Raw genomic sequence first — 17,837 nt, 5'->3', positions numbered from 1 at the left:
CACAGGTTTGTTATCCAGTGCATTTCCATATATGCGCATGTTAGCTATATGATCAAAATAGACATTGGGTTTGCGTTTTTTATTCGAACTCATATCAAAATAATTGTCAAACAGCCAGCTGATGCTAAATTGATACATCAAATGAAATCAACCGTAATCCCTGCTCTTAAAATGCAAAACATTTTCTCTAGATGTATACCGCAAAAATGTGATTTTACCCCCGGTTAACTTGTTTTGTAACAGCAACGGAAGGGTATAGCCATTACGGCACTGAGCTGCTGGAGACGGCTTTGTTGGTCTTACAATGTTCAATTAATTTATTCAAAGGAAGAAAATAAAAGAAAGACATTTTTGTGAAAAACCTTGAGTACGTAAGAAACACACTTGGAACATAATTCGACAGGTCCAATCTCGAATCGTGCATATGCATAGTTTTATATGCATATTCATTACTTAAGGTACATATGCATATTCAATGATTAAGGCGCCCGAATAAATGACATATTCAGTAGAGTTTACACATATATACCATTATGGAATACGTTGTCCTATATATCTCTATGGTCCTGGGTTAGTGTTGCTTTGTCTGCCCTGCCTGAGAAGATCGATAAAATTTGCAAACGTGAAGAAAATTACAAGTTTATAATTGAATATTTACGTTTGACATTCAAGAATAAGATTCACCTCTTCGCGAAAGTGTCGGGAACTTATTGTGGGCGTCAGAAGAACGTCAGTGATTGGTTAAATTACAGATACAAGTCCGTTGTCTCTAAGTAAACTTACACGTAGAAGAAGAAAACCAAAAAAAAGTTCACTTCTCTTCAAAATTTGAGGTTGGTCCAATATTTTCATACTGGATATATGCAGGAACCATTGGCAGAACTATAATAGTACACAGAGTCCGCTTACACCCCGTGAAGGACTGCGGAAGCAATAGCAATAGTCGACAGACGTTGGGGCTCCTCAGTTACGTGTTTTGGTACGCCGAATGACGTATGACGTCACCCATTTTCGAAGGGTTCTATAAAGACATCTTGACATCGCAATACAGAAATCGCAAAATTCGATACAGTAACGCAGAAACGCAAACAAAAAATGGGCCACGTATATAGTACACATCCCAAAACGACATCGTAATGAAACAGCTGTACCGCTGCACAAAGGCCTGTACATGCTGTGATGTTGACTAACCTTTACATATACACATGCATTATGTATAACTGTACTTTATCCGACAAGGATAATTTCACTATTACTAAAGGCTGTTAAGAGATAGTCAGCACTTATGATAATGAAATTGCTTTTAATGTATAAATGTTGAAACCATGTCCAATGTTGCTGTGCTTCATTGATCAACGGACTTCAAGATCGTCTTGCGTTCTTCATAAAATCTTCTTCAAGTATGCATGAACCATGACAGAGATGCAAGAAACAGCTGATAATATGTTATATGCCTTACCTTAAAAATATACAATACAATTCTAGTAATCAACCATATTGTTCGTAATGGCATATGTTAACTACTATATAATATATTGAATTAAATGGTATGATATGTTGTAGATCATTAAAACATATATTATTACTATCTTTCCAGGTCGAATTTATATCACACTTTTAATTTGATGTAAGAAATGACTGTCTAAACAAGTAAAGGTCATGAATTACAGTGACTGGACAACTTAGTCTAATACACAAACCATTAGGACCAGTTCGAAATCAGATGCAACACAAAACGTCAAAAGAAAATACATAAGACTTTAATATCCGCCAAATGACATGTTTATGGAATGTTGTAGATTATTAAAACATATTACTATCAGTCTAGGACGAATTTAATTTTTTTTTTAATAATAGACCCCAAATGACATTACAAATTTGTGAAGGACAAATGGTGTCGAATCTTATCCAAGGGAGCACTTACTTATATGCATTTAAAAGAACATTAACACTAATATAATTCATAAGACATGATTGATTACCATATTAACATGACAAATAACAAAAATGGAATAAATGGCTAAAATTATGCTTAATTTAGTACGTCAATACAGACATTACGAAACATCAGCCGGATATAACGTATAGGGTATATTTGACCTATTACTGATATTTTTTCTTGGGGGGGGGGGGGGTACATTTCATTCAATGTGGAGAATGCATCGCGCCTGTTATTATTGTTAACATTGCTGTATATCGTGTGGTTTTCCCAGTGGGCTTCACCATCTCTTCCACGCACTTTCTTCATCACGTCTTCACGAGTTATTAAAACAGGGACTATTTTCTTGATAATGTATATTTGTTATAAATGACATGGTGTGGCAACCGAAAGTCCGTCTTTCCTACTCAGTGCAGGAAGAAAGCCAAAGTATTTCCTATTTACAAATATGATTCAAACTTTAAAGTATCCAATTATCGACCTATTTCAATCTTGCCTGTATTATCTAAGATATTAGAAAAGCACGTTCATGGTGCTTTATCCAAGTTTTTTAATGCATTTGGTCTGATGCGAATGTACCGGTCAGGGTTTAGAGAAGGACACTCTTGTGAAACTGCTATACTGAAGATAATTGACGACTGGAATGAATCTATTGATAGCAGAAATTTTATAGGATAGACCTAAGAAAAGCATTAAACTTAGTAAGCCATTCTATTCTAATTAATTATAAGTTATCGATATATGGTCTCTCGGAAAGATGTGTTGCATGGGTTATGTCGAATTGATAGTCAGCAATCTACATATGTTAATGGTGTGTCCCCCCCCCCCCCATTGCCAGTAAAATGTGGGGTGCCACGGAGCCAATCTTGGGCCATTTGTTCTTTGTGTTGTTTATTAATGACATGGGTCAAAGTTTTATTCATTGCTCTGTGGATATGTATGCAGATGACATTTCGGGCAATTCTTAATGAGGATATGGCTAATGTTAGCAAATGGTGCAAGAAAATTAAGTTGGTTACACATGTTGATAAAACTAAAAGCATGTTGATTGGTTCAAGACAGAGGCTGAAATTCAATCAAAATAACAAATTAAATATTGTCGTCGAATAAAACCATTCATTGATACCAATACTTGTACTCTATATTATAATGAATATATTTTACCGATGTTTGAGTATTGTAGATTAATATGGGTTATGAGTAATGCCAGAAATGTTCTCAGACTAATTCTTCTATACATAAAGCTGCAGTAAGAATAATTCTCAATGCAACATTTGATGATATATCAGAAGACCTATTTAAAACTTTGAACTGGTCCCCCCTCTCAAAAAACGTTTGAAATGTTAAAAGATTGACAATGGTGTATAGGTCTTTAAATGGTCTGGTACCACAGCACCTACATGTGGACATGTTACGTCAATATACAAAACCACTCCCTAAAGTTCACCGCAAATAATAATTTATTCTTAGAAGGCGGAAATACTCAGTATCAGAACAAAACCTTTCCCTATGTTGCTGTTAAGGAATGGATAGAGTTATCTAAGGAGTGTAAAAATGCCAACTCCTAAAACGCCTTAAAACGATATATCCACGACTTTTACTAATTTATTTTTGTTTCGTAATGTTCATATCGTTGCATGTACCATGTTCTGTTTCATTAATTTATGTCATTGTAAAATGTTTATGGTTTTTTTCTTCTTTTTCTTCTACATTTTCGTTATATTGTATGAATTTGTATGAATTTCTTTATTATATTTCATCTACTTGTTTGGGGGTTTTGGTTTCTCTCTGAGGGCCTCGGTGAGATTAGCTTTATGCTAACCGAGTTTATCGTTTTATCTTTAAATCAAAAATAAAATAAATACTTAACAATCTCAAGCCTTGGTTTTCATGGATTGAAAGTTCAATCTAATCGATTATAGACTTCAATCTTATATTTCCAATTAGCAACTATTAAATAATTCAATAATGAAACATTTGTTCTTCTTTTGTTTTTTTAAGCAAAATATTCGTAGTTAATATCTCACAACTCATGTGAGAGTCCGTTTCTTTTCATCAGCATGTAACATAGACCTACCACGCATTCATAATAGAGTTACCTAGCCTAGCCTAGTTTAGACCTATATCTGGTCTAAGATAGCTGTTGTCTTCAAACTGCTGAGGCTCACTTCCGGCGAATTGTTACTTTTTGCGGCAAAAAGTTCCTGTTGGTGAATATACCACTTTCCTCGTTCTTTCTTTGTTTTCTATATATTTTTCATTATAAATCTCACTCTTTTTCACTCTGCTATGGGGTATAGTATATCCCAAGCAAAATTCGAAATTGACTTAAAACCAACCCGATGGCTGAAATCCGTGCATAACGTTGTATCTTTTACGTTAAGCACGCACCAGTTTTACGCTGATAGGTTTGTAGCTCTATATAGCTTCCTGCCACGTGGTGTACTAATTCAACAAGGGATATTTTGAAAGAGATTTAATTGACAGCAATTCGTAGTTGGAGACCACACGTCACTATTTCCATCAATCTTTGTCAGACCAGGGTGGAAAACCAGCGCTAAAATTAACAACTCAACCAAGCAAAATAACATAATATATATATATATATATATATATCTACACGCTATATATATATATAAATATATATATATACACACACACATATATATATATAAGGACTGCTTTGTTTATGCATTTTGGAAACTATTGTCAATGTATAGTGGATGGAAATTGCTTATTTTGTACATGTCCGTTGATTTGGGTTTGAATCTGTCATATCCTATTATCTCAATATGTGTAACAGTTGTACATTAATACATTGAATAACTATATATATCTACATATATATCTATCTATTATATATATATATATATATATATATATATATTTATATATATATATATATATATATATATATATTTATATATATATATATATACCCCGACCTCCCGCTTTATATGTACATATTTATATATATTTATTTATTTATATGTATATAATTGCAGATGAATGAACATTGTAGATTTCTTATTACCGATATGGCGGCAATTTAAGTGATATTAATCATTAGCACCAAACTATTATAAAGTGATTACTGCAAATTATGCATTACATTTATTGACCCTATTCATGCAGTGCAGTGCAGTATATGCACATACACCTTCCGTTATCGGTTGGTATTAAAATTTTAACCAGTAATGCTCCATGCTAGCCAATATCGTCTATATACCCATTAAGTAGGTCTATATAATACGTCATTAGGCCTGTATATAGTCTATAAAAGAAGCACAATGCTTAATCTTCCTATGTGTATGTGTACACAGATGGAAATAAAAAATTTAAAAAAGAAAACGCCAATGAAATACTTAGAACGATGTAACATAATACACACTTTAGATCGGTAATCTTTAAATAAGGAAATGTATCAATGAATAACACGCTCAACAGATTCATTCAATATTCTGGGCTAATTGACTGTAGATCGTGGGTTGTAAGCACAACGTCTAATAATGAGAGGTTTCAATGACATGTGATTGCTGCTTTTCAGATCAATGAAGAAAATTGATTAACATTAACTCAGTCCCAATAAAAAAACGGGAAAAGAAGAAGAAAATATAAACGAAAGGATAAATGTTAGGAAAGATCGAAACCTCTACTCTATTTTTGTGTTTTTGTGAAGTAAATTTTGAATTTGATGGGTCTAATATCTTGGAGTTCTGTAAATTAACAAAAACAAAGATATAAAGCAATGGACATGCAACAAAAGAACAAAAGAAGCGAATCTGTAATGTTAAACATTCTAGCAAAGACTGAAGTACCGTTTACCACATGTAAATGTATATAGTTTGTTACATTGCAGAGACACAATAGGTATTTAAATGAAGCTCTTTTGAGTGGAGTTTGATCAATTTGTCGATACTATTTCGCTACTTCGCTAAGCCATTATATAAGCAAACCAGACATTTAAAAAATGTGAAAATTGTAAACATAAGTTTATTTCTGTAGAGACGTGACCCGGTTAAGTCTTGTTAGATTATCATCATAATAAGATTGATCATTTTATCAAATAAAAACAAAGGGAAGGGAAGAAGAAGATATCAGTTATAGATTGAGATTTACGTATAAATTAGAAAGCATTTTCCATTTACAAAATTAAGAAAATACATTTGTTATGGTCGGAATATCTCCATTTTGAGATTTGCAATAGGCCTATATGGATCTTTGTAATAATGTTCATTTTTCATTATTCTTTACATTTTATATTATACAAGACCTATTTTTTCGATGTTAGAAGAAGCAGCGGATTGGTTAATGCAAGTACGCATGCGCTCTCGGATTGACCGCGCTTTACTGGGAAGTCCGATCAGCGCATATAAACCCTATATTGTTATTGAGGTTGCCTATTAAATCGTTAAATCTATGCACCCCCCCCCCCTAAAAAAACCCATCTAAATCATGAGGAGATGAAAAGAAATAATTTATTATTCGTTGATTTTCTCGCCAAAATATCGTACCTTAAACATTCAGTATTTGTAATGTAGGTCACATGGGGTGGATGTAACTATAAGAGCTACTCTTTGAAAGAAGAAAGAAATACATTTGAGCCTATAAGAGCTATAGTTTAACGTTGAATTGTTACATCGTCTCATGCATGATCTCTCTATTGAGATTACACTATAGTACAAACGTCAATGAAAAGGGCCTTGTTTTGAATGAACTTATAAAACATTACCAAAAATGATACTTCTGTAATTATCATGGAAAAGACCGAATTAGCCAAATATTTCAATGAAAGTTAATAATGTTTTATTACATCATTTGCCGCTATTACTAACAAGATTCAGTAGCTCCCTTAGGTGAAATAACGGGAAAGAAATAGTGAGAGATGCACGCGTTAGTAATTGTATGCGTGTGTTTGTCACAGAGTTTATTGTTCCCCTTTATATCTCTTTATTCCGTTTGGAATGGGATAAAAAAAAATAAAAAACGTCCCTATAATTACAATCATTAGTTTGAATACATTTGGTAAGATTTCATGATCCCTGGGAAGAAGTGTGTGTCCGTCACTTACGGTACTTCTCTCGTCTTCCCAAAATGATAATTATTTTATTGAAAAATCCATGAATTTTAGTTTAAAATAAACCATTTTAAGAGACGTGACTTAACTGGGAATAAAGCAGCGTCAAAGACTACATCATTTGAATTATTAACATCACCATTGTGGTATCATATTTCTAATTGCTACATAAATTAAATTATGAAACTTATATAGAATACTCATTCTTTGTGATTTGGTCTTTTTTTTTTATTCCATTTATTCCATTTAAAAATGTATCGTTTTTTTATTTTTTATAAAATCGATTTTAGTCGTGTTAATGTTGAAATTTGTAAGATTTCGGGATGTTTAGAAGATACAGCATGATTTTCCGAATAAGGCAGCAATAATGTGTGGCTTACTATTTCCCCTTCCCCCTTCCTCCTCCCCTCCCTTCCTTCCCCCTACCCCCTTCCCTTCCCCTTTCCCCTTCCCCTTCCCCTTTTCCCCTTTCCCATTCCCCTTCCCCTTTACCTTTCCCTCTCCTGTTAGATTACCGGGTACCTGGAATACAGAAAGGTTTTCCGATTATCTGGGCAGCAATATTTTGTTATAACCTACAAGTTGTGCCACTTTAATATTTAAATGAAACAAAATGTGATGAAAGCTGATTCCCCCCCCCCTGTCTTCTACCCCTTTCTCCTCCTCTCACCTCCCCTACTCCATCTCAATTACCCCACCCCGTCACCAAGTGATAAAAAAAGTAATAACATACACGTTTTATTCTAAATAATGTAAAGTAGGAGCAAGGTGTATTGATGTATATTCGAAGCCTATATATGAAGTATATGAAAACTTACAACAACAAAAGCAACAACAACAACAAGAATAACAACAAAAGAAAAGAAAAGGAAAAACAGTTGACAAGAACAATACATTCACAGCGGATATATGTGGATATGTCAATGGTTACCTTATTTGCATATGAGTGATTGGTTTAGTGAAAATTTAACTATTTCTTTGTTACGGTCAAAGCTTTACAGATTCAAAACTTATGGTTTACATATTTTCTTACAAGCTAACAATGTTAATTTTCATAATAATAAAAGAAAACAATTATCAAAAATAATGAACTGAAATAAACATAAAATTGAAGATCTCTCACATGTATTTTGCTTGTGACTAATATTAATATATTCAAAACTCTTTGGTGAAAAAAAGAGCTCCAGAATTGAATGGAATTATGAAGAAGTGCCTAATTCAAGTTGTAAAAAAAGAAAAGCGCTATCGTATAGCTGTAATTTGTTTTCGATCAATTTCAATTTGACTTAAATCGATAATTTGTAAGTTTGGTAAAATGACTTTATTACTAAACCCAAAGAACAGGCTTTAATGTAAAGGTCAGACAATATAAGGGTTTGCAAATGTTTTATTTTACATTTAATAACGAATGAAAATGCTCTCCATAATCAAATACAAGATGAATTTTAACCAAAACTAATCCATTTATCAATAGCTATATTGTTTGAGGTGGATGGAATTAATTTATTTGAATATTTAGAAGATTTATTTTGTTAACAATTTAATTTCCATTGGCAATTAATTATTAGTTTCTTCATGTCCTCTGTGTGGCTTGAAATATAAAGAAAACTGTACTACTTCTTTACCCTCATATAGCTTTATTCCTAAGATAAGATGTAGTTAGAAATAGTTGCAGGCCGTTGGTTTTCATACTTTTCATGACTACTGTGTTTCGACGGTGTTCTCCTGGTCTTGTGAGATGGTACCGTTAAAGGTTCTTCCAAAATGTTTAACAGACACGTGTACCTGTAGGTGTGTAACCACCGTATTGATTATCAGGTCCATGATCCCGTCCCCTCATTCGGGAGGTAAAGGGGTTTATTTGATGCTTGGCAACATCGGGTAATATGTTTTGAGGATCACAACCACACAGAACAGTATACTTTGCAAAGTTCCAGAAATTTAAAACTCGTTGAATTGCTGTGACAATCTGAACAACTTTAATCTTTCAAACGGTGAATCTTGAAAGAGATGTTAAGCGCCTTCGGGGGTTTCGTGTTTTCTGCATAAGATTTAGAAGGGAAAAGGCGCGGGGCGGGGGGGGGGGGAGAGAAAAATGAAATTTGACATCAACTATTAAAATAAATCAACCATGAATTTAAGAAATTAATAAACAATAAATAAACTTCAAAACAATAAATAAATAAATCAATAGAATAAAGTAAAAAAAAAAAAGTAATAACTTTTAATAAAATTTCAAGTTAATTATCAAATATATCGGCAGAACTAATGGTTATATCTCCATCAAATTAATGAGAATCGAAGTGCACCACAAAAGAAGGTCATATCTCTTTCTTCTGTACTTATTTTAACGCTTGAGTGGACTCGTACATTTTCCACGGTGAAAAAGTCCCGTGATAACAAATTTTGTGCATTCTTCCATCCTCGTCTTCTACCCGACCCTGGTTGATTGTCTGAAAGCTGAATATATATATAGTCAACAAGAAAGGGGAAGGAAAAAAAAACTCTGGGCCAAGCTTGTCGAAATAAACGTAAGATGACGATCGGCGCGAGTCAAATTTGCCGAAAACTTCACGGCGAAGGAAATAATTTCCTGATTGAGAGGGTCTCGCGTCGGTGTATGAAAGCAGAGGGCAAACATACATCAGCCAGCCATGTCCCGTAAGAGATTCTATAATTCAAGTGTAAGATTGAGCACTGATTAACTCAAAAGTCAACAATTTTCATTAAAATGAGAAACGAGTGATTTCTTGTCTCCCTTGGTTCGTTTTTTATTATTATTTGAATATATATATATATATATATATATATATATATATATATATATATATATATATATATATATATGTATATATATATATATATATGTATATATATATATATATATATATATATATATATATATATATATATATATATATATATATATATATAAATGTAAAGTATATGTTAAGTAAGAGTATTGTCAAAGTGAGGGTCAGGGTATGGTTATGGTTAAGGTAGGGTGAGTGTATGAAAGAGGTGTATAGGATGAGGTGGGGTGTGGGTGTGGGTGTGGGTGTGGGTGAAGGAAGAGACGAGGGTGAACTTGGGTGCGGCGAGTATGAGGTGAGGGTGAAGATGAGGGGAATGGAGGGTGAAGATAGGATGCAGCGAGGATTAGGGGAGGGTGTAGGGAGAATGAAGGGCCCGAAAGATATGCGAGGGTGAGGGTATAGGGTGAGGGCTGGATGAAGAAACGATGAGGGTGCATTGGTTTATTGAATGTGGTCTGATCATCCATTACGTACTTCAAACTGGGATCCTGTAGTATACCCAAGGACAAGGGAAGGGGTGTGGCTTAGAGTGCTTGGATGAAAAAATGATGCTAGCATTTCAATCATTCTAACTACATTTGTGTATAGTACAAATTTTCATTTTGTAGCGTGTGTTATTACGGTAATAAGAAATAACACCGAGCTGAGCTCTGTGCTGAGCTCTGATCTGTTACGCTTCAATTAACTAACAACATCGAAACATATTATGTTGTTTACAACGCGTGATCCACTGCAAACATTGCCAATGTCTTACATTCCTAACATCTCCTTGGTTACATCATGTGACGTCACATAGCAATGGATGCTCAAACCTGATAGAAAGTCGATTACTTTAGGGGGGAAATAGCAAACACAAAATCAAATAATTCAAAGTAAACGAAACAAAGCAAATCCGTGCATCATTTAGCATACTTCGAGACAAACCTTTGATAGGGGATCCCCCATGCACTTGGCCATCATTTAGCATACTTGGAGAAAAACCTTTGATAGGGGATCAGCCACTTGGCCATCATTTAGCATACTTGTAGACAAACCTTTGATGGGGGATTCCCCACTTGGCCATCATTTAGCATACTTGGAGAAAAAACCTTTGATAGGGGATCCCCACTTGGCCACCATTTAGCATACTTGGAGAAAAACCTTTGATGGGGGATCCCCACTTGGCCATCATTAAGCATACTTCGAGACAAACCTTTGATGGGGGATTCCCCACTTGGCCATCATTTAGCATAATTGGAGACAAACCTTTGATATGGGATCCCCCATGCACTTGGCTATCATTTAGCATACTTGGAGAAAAAAAAACTTTGATAGGGAATTCCCCACTTGGCCATCATTGAGCATACTTGGAGTAAAACCTTTGATAGGTGATCCCCACTTGTCCATCATATAGCATACTTAGAGAAAAAGCTTTGATAGGGGATCCCCCATACTTGGCGATGATATATTATAGTATACATGGATGTATGTTAGAAGCAACGCAGAATCGATATACTAGTCAAGTTAAGGATGTCATAATTCTAGTTTTCGCCATTTAGATGGCAGGCATACTGGCAGAGGTTTGTGATGGAAGAGGGGGTGAAAAGGGACGGAATGTTAACCGATACGGTACCATTGTTCGGTATAGTGCTTTATTGCCGCCTGTAGGTGTGGGGGGGGGTGGGGGGACGGGCAATCATTTGAAAAGGTTTTTTTTTAGAATATTTTGGGTGTCAGTTCATGTGCCGATACATACCGTGGTATCAGGGTGTTATACGCATTCCAACTATAAGATATCTCACTGTTAAGTGGTTTAAACCACTTGGTTGCTCCTATAACTAGCGAGAGTTTTAACCCAATACGGAATATTTTGAGAACCGTCTCAAAATGAATGTTATGTTATTGTCGCAAACATGAATTTCCAAATGACCCAATTTGAATTAAAGGTATAGCATGATGAAACAAAGAACGTCGGCGCCCTCACGTGTAATCCTTGAAGCATCCGTATATCATCACACATCCTTATAGTAGATCAAACAACATCCCTGCGACAATGTCATATACATCAGGTTATTTTAAGACGGTGCGGAGGTGTGGGGGTGGGGGTGGGGTGTTAAAATAAACTGTTGCATGTGTTGAATTGTACATTTTGTTTATACAGTTCTAACCAACGCATGGAATAATCACACATAATTGAATTCCCCACAGTACTGAGAATTGAATTCCCAACGTTACTGAGATGACCATGTGACTTCGAACACTTGACTACTCCTATACGTTTAGTGTATTCAAACTGGGGTGGGGAGGGGTGGGGGAGGGCGGGGTTGGCGCTCGCGAGCATTTTTTTGGTCGCCAAAAATTTTACAGAGCACAGAAACTGCCGATATTTATAAATCAAAAGTGGAAAATAATGAACATGAATTAATTAAAGAGTTGAAAAATAACACACCATTTGCACACCAGCCAGATTAAACACATAAAACTTTCTCAAATGTGAGGATGGGAGCGGGGAACTTCATCCTCCTTTCCAGGCCACAACATTTGCCACTGGAGGGCCAAGATGGCCAAGGTGACAATTGGGGTCACAAAATAGTTTGAACATCGGGGTTATACATAGATCACGTCATTGGCAAATTTATGCAGATATCGAAATTCCAATAATTGATTGCAATGCTTTATTTCTTATTTGTCAAAACCTTTGAAGTTGATCTCTAAGGAGAGGGAAAGGGGATTCTTCCAGGATTTCGTATATACGGAATATTTTACCAAATTTGCCATCGATACCAACGTGCAGTGGGAAGCCTGCAAACCTATACTTTCATGAATCAAATCAGAAACGAAATGTCGTGCATAAGTTTGGCATACAATTTAAAAAAGATAAATACAAAAATACAGACTTCTATATTTATACTTATCTAATATTGAATAATATATATAACCATATTTATAGTAAACAAAGAAAAATAGAATGAATGATTGTCAGTAAAATTCCACAAATATAAAAATGTTAAAATCATGTTAATTTATCTATTTTTTGAATAAGGATAGGGGTAGAGGCCTAGCGAGTGGCAGAGAGACGGATGTCATATGTGATTGAATCCGTGTTCGTTGGATACCTGATACGCGAATGACGTATTAATTTGAGGGCGTGCTACACAAACACCATTTCGACTCCGTGTATAGACGTAGACTAGATGAGTGATGATGTAGTGTGGTGGTGTCGCGTCCAAAGTAAATGGAGACAACTATAGCTATGTACACATGATAACATATCACAGTGATTCTTCTCATATGGTTGCCGGATAATATTGTTAGAGGAATGGTTCCATTTGGGGAGTGACGTCATACTAAGCTCACCAAGTCACTAACATGAGTTTCGTTCAGGGGCGGTTTGATTACTATTATAATCCCAGTGAAAGGTACTTGGCAATTCAAGCGAAGTAAAGTGATGATTTTTTTGTCAATAGACCAGTATTAAGTCTACCGTATGATGGTGAGTTCGGCTTCACTTGCAACAATGCATGTTTGATATTCCTGCCAGTCAACGGATATCGTTGGGGAGGGGGAGGGGAGGGGTGGTAATATCGTTGTTGGAAGAATGATCAATTGCTTTGAAATCGACTTCACCGGTGTAAGTTTGCTGAAAATGTTAAACGAAAGCTGTCACGAAACCCCCGATGTCTCTTAACCCCACCCCACCCCACCCCACCCCACTCCCACCCCACCCCACCCCTAAATTAATATAAATATAAACAAAGTACTTGAAAAGCTGATAAAAGATATAGGCTACTGTACTTGTAAATAATTGAACAGTTATTTTCTTCAATGCTCCAATTGCTTTTAACATAGCCTATAGTATGATATCATGTACTGAAATAGAAGCATAAAAGAAAGAAAAAAAAAACAGCTCTTCTATTTACCAATCGTCATTGATGTATTAGAGGTCTTCACTGAGTTTTCAGAGTGAAAATCGTTTTGCAATCGTGTTGCATCGAAGGTCTTATTAATGAGTAAACGATTTGTGAAAAACTGCACAATAGCGTATTCTAGCCGATTCCAACCAAACCCTTAAATACCCTTCGCCCTGGTTTAATAAAAAGCAGTATTAAGGGAGACTTAGTGCTCAATGGACTTGAATTAATAAAACGAACAAATTAATACTGATTAAGATCGCCACATCGAACTTACATATACAGCAGACTGCAGGTTTTTAGTCTGAAAATTCCTTTGATAATATCTGGTTATAACAGTGTGAATAAATTGGTTGGATTTTCATTCAAGCTGAAAGAGCAGGCTTCGTTGATCAAGTGAACTAATGACTAAAGGAGATCTGAATGAACATACATGCATTTCCTTTGCTCTTACAGTTAAATTTCACCTTAAAATTGTATACTTGATGGTTTTTTTTTGCCTCATTAAATTTGTTCTATTCAACACAGAGAGCTGTTCCATAAGCGCCAGTGTTTACTGATACTATAAAGGTGATTATCACAGCGATAAGCCCCGCCTACCTATAATTACATTCAACGAGTTGACAATGTAAAGTTACGACGGTGAAGTTATTATTTACAAACTTTTCGGAACATTTTTTATGACACTTTACAACTGCCAATATTTCTTCACCAATATTGATAAGACCCATAACTCTCAACGGAGCCAATGAAGTTAGTGAAGTACAGAAAGGTCCTTCCCAATGTTTAAATTTCAATGTAAACTTTTGAGGTTAATGTAACATTCGTAATTTCCTTGTTTCACAGCAATTGGGTTATGCCGATAAACTGCTCTTCGGTTAAGCCCCACCCCCATCTTTGAACAGTTCGTTGCTAAGTAACTCGTATATGATTGATGGGTCCATTGTACATGCCTCCTCACATATGATATGTGCGCTTGCAGCGTGAAATAGAATCTTTCCGTACCGTCAACGGCGGTCAACTTTACTGTGGCAAGGTCCCAAAGTCCGTTGTAATTTTCTGCTGGAGCTGAATACTGGAACGGTTAAAGATTTCATTTTCGTGCTGAATACGTTGTAATTCCAGCCTACGTTACTACCTGTTTAGTATTAACCGATGTCAGGATAACCAGTATTGTGCTGAATGGTACGTGTGTACACACAGACTGACTCCTTGAACTTGGTAGCCCTTACTACCACGAAGCTTACCACAGCGGCCAGTGACTTTTCGACAGCGAGTGTTGTCAGATTGTCAAAAGCTAGACTAACTTTGCGGCACACAACATACAAACACATGTGTCTTCTTCTCAAGACAGATTTAGCTACTCGTGAAGTGACAAGCCGAATCATCCAGGAAATGGTAAATGATTAAGGCGACAAGTCGATAGTAATTTTGAACTCGACCGATTTTGTGAACAACTTCGACTTTGAGGATTTTTCTTACTTTTATTGGTTTTTGGAACTGAGAACTAATTTTCAGGAACTGGATATTCTGACTAAAGCCTCCAATTCTATCGGGTCGGCTTTTTCAAAGTTTCCCGGGAACTTTATTCGGATCGGAACGTAACCAATTTAGGACGCGATTACTTCACAAAGGAATGATTTACCAAGAAAGACCAATTTTTATGCAAAACCCAGTATCACGTGGAGTTTTATCCAGGTGAAACCAGTGCTCAACTTCAGCTGCTGCAATTATTAATTTTTGGAGGGTGATTCGTCAAAACTAACCAGAAGTTCTAAATGATGGCGCAACGGGTATGTAAACATTTTCTACAAAGTCATTTGAATCAAAAAGAAAAACAGTTAAGAGAAAGTTGACAAGTAATATCACGGTTTGTTTTTTTGTAGGAAATGAAGTGCTTATTTAATATTCGAATAAAAAGAAATAATAAACAAAAATGATTGAACTGAATAAACATTCAATGTCATAGCACGCCGATCATTTGTGCTAAACATGTTTTACAGTAGCAAATTTCTTGATATTCTTAGGATTAAATAGTCCTCTTAAAAATAAATTAATTTGATCATTTATAGCCCACCGATAGAGCACAAGTTATGTTTTAATGTCCACATAAGCCTAGGCAACCTTTTTTTTTTTTTAAAGTTAAGCAATCTTTTATGGTGTAGGAAAACCTATCAAAAGTTCACAATCCTTTCTCTGTCAAAAAAAAATGAAAAAAAAAATATGAGAAAGAGCCTTAACAGCTCTTAAAATCTGAAACATTAGGCCCCTAAAATTCAAGATAAAATGTACTCTTATCTTGAAAAAGAAAACTTGGTGTTGGAAGGCTGTTACTTCAACCCAAATCTCGTGTCATTGTGTTCGTTACGAGATTATCTACCCAACTATTGTTTAAAAACGTAAGATGTAAGCATCATAATAATTTACAAACCGTAAAGATATTTATCAATTTTTCGATCGGTGGTGGTCGGAAAGCGTAGGTCTGTTTTTCAAACAGCTTATCTGTAATAAATATGTATAGGCTACTGTTTCGTTTGTTTCTCCTCAGATTGTGTGAGAAAGATGAAGTTTTGTTTTTCCTGGAAAGTGTGCAGATTTACTACGCAGCGTCTTTCATGTCGGCTCTTTTGATAAATGTTTAAAATTTTGAACAAATGTGTTTTCAATTTTCTTGACAGTACGCCGAGGATTTACCGCATTACGGTTCCCTAGCTGACTGTACAAGTTCAATGTACGACGCACACGCACCGCGTTCAGCGATCCACTACTCACAGGCCTTCGGGCAAGCCGCGGTACCTCAACTCAACCACACGCCCGCCGCCGCTGTTCATCCGCAGTTCTATCCGAGCCATGCACCAAACGTAGTAACACCAGTTTCCACCAGTGTCACAGATATACATAAACGGGACAAAGATGCAATCTACGGGTAAAGAAAATAAAAATACACTTTCTAAAAAACTTCCTGTTTTGATTTTTCTTAGCTTCTTGACACCTCAATGTATTGATTTTTGCGGGTATTTAGAACAACTTTTGACACGATAAGTTTGTCTTAACAATTGGCTCTATAGCGTGTGCATAGCCTTGGCGACGTGAATTGAATCGGCCGCATATTATAATAGTAAAATTTCAAAAGCGAGGCCTAAGAAGGCTTAGGTGTATAAATTCATCTCGTATAAATATTTATGGTGTGTTTAAACACTTTTGGTGAAGATGTCTGAGTGAAGATAAAGATGAAAGCAAAATAGCTTCTCCAGACACCAAAATGTAATTTTTTAATCAAGTAATTTCGTACAGCACAGGTTTGGCTCGCTTAAATTCAGTCATATATCAATAATTTTTATGACGTCTATTAAAGTACTTATGCATCCACCCTATAAAAAAATGTGTTAGGACCTAGGGCCAAGTCAAGGCTATGTAACATAATACTAGCCTAAGTTTTAGCCTAACCACCTTCGTATCTCGAAATTGGCATTGAATGTGTAATGGCAAAATGACAATCGTATTCATGATGGTCTATGTAATCTGTCGAGAACAAAATATTCATCTTGGGATAAGAGGTAAGAGAAAGGGCTCCATTAATATTCAGATTTACATAGACCATGGTGTAGACACTTCTTGTTTCTGCTCACAACTGATTTTATAGTGCTACATTAATCTGGCCTGGAGTAGTGTCTTCGACAAATAAAAAAACTTTTCAAGTACTAACGAAGGCTACATTTTGCCTCCCCGGGTCTATGCGTGGATGACAAAAGTTGTTGGCTTTATAGTTCATGTTGAATGAAAATGGGCAGAAAAAGGTAGTATTTAAATGTGGAGTTAGATCATTACCCTATGGGTGTTTTCTTTTGAAATAATTTATCTTTGTTTAAATAGTTTGAAAACTACATCATTTCAAAAAGGGGTGGTAGAAATTTCTTCATAAACTTTCAAAAGCTGACATCTTTTAAGGGGGGGGGGGGGGGCGGAGACTGTCTTTAGGCTAAAAAATAAATCAAACTTCTGTTTTACATTAAATCACCAAACTTTTGATATCATCCTGGAGAAACTATTTTCCCCCAGAAGATATATAAAGTTGTGAATCTGTCTTTAAAATGAAAAGTAGAAAAAGAGTGTTT

At 35.4% G+C, this 17,837-nt stretch overlaps 1 protein-coding gene across 5 annotated transcripts in view; it reads left to right on the top strand.

Annotated features, from left to right (window-relative positions):
* LOC139971868 (homeobox protein Meis1-like) overlaps positions 1-17,837 on the top strand; it is a 190,361-nt gene that overhangs the window by 12,072 nt on the left and 160,452 nt on the right. For all 5 annotated transcript variants that reach the window (XM_071978654.1, XM_071978655.1, XM_071978656.1 and 2 more), the window contains exons 2-3: positions 14,569-15,515; positions 16,401-16,648. In XM_071978654.1, the coding sequence (XP_071834755.1) occupies positions 15,501-15,515; positions 16,401-16,648 (263 nt within the window). In that variant the 5' untranslated portion in view covers positions 14,569-15,500. The remainder of the gene's footprint in view (positions 1-14,568; positions 15,516-16,400; positions 16,649-17,837) is intronic.

Source organism: Apostichopus japonicus, chromosome 8 (assembly GCF_037975245.1).
Source record: "Apostichopus japonicus isolate 1M-3 chromosome 8, ASM3797524v1, whole genome shotgun sequence".
NCBI lineage: Eukaryota > Metazoa > Echinodermata > Holothuroidea > Aspidochirotida > Stichopodidae > Apostichopus > Apostichopus japonicus.
Note: the sequence above shows the minus strand (reverse complement) of the source record. Positions and strands in the feature narration are given on the sequence as shown.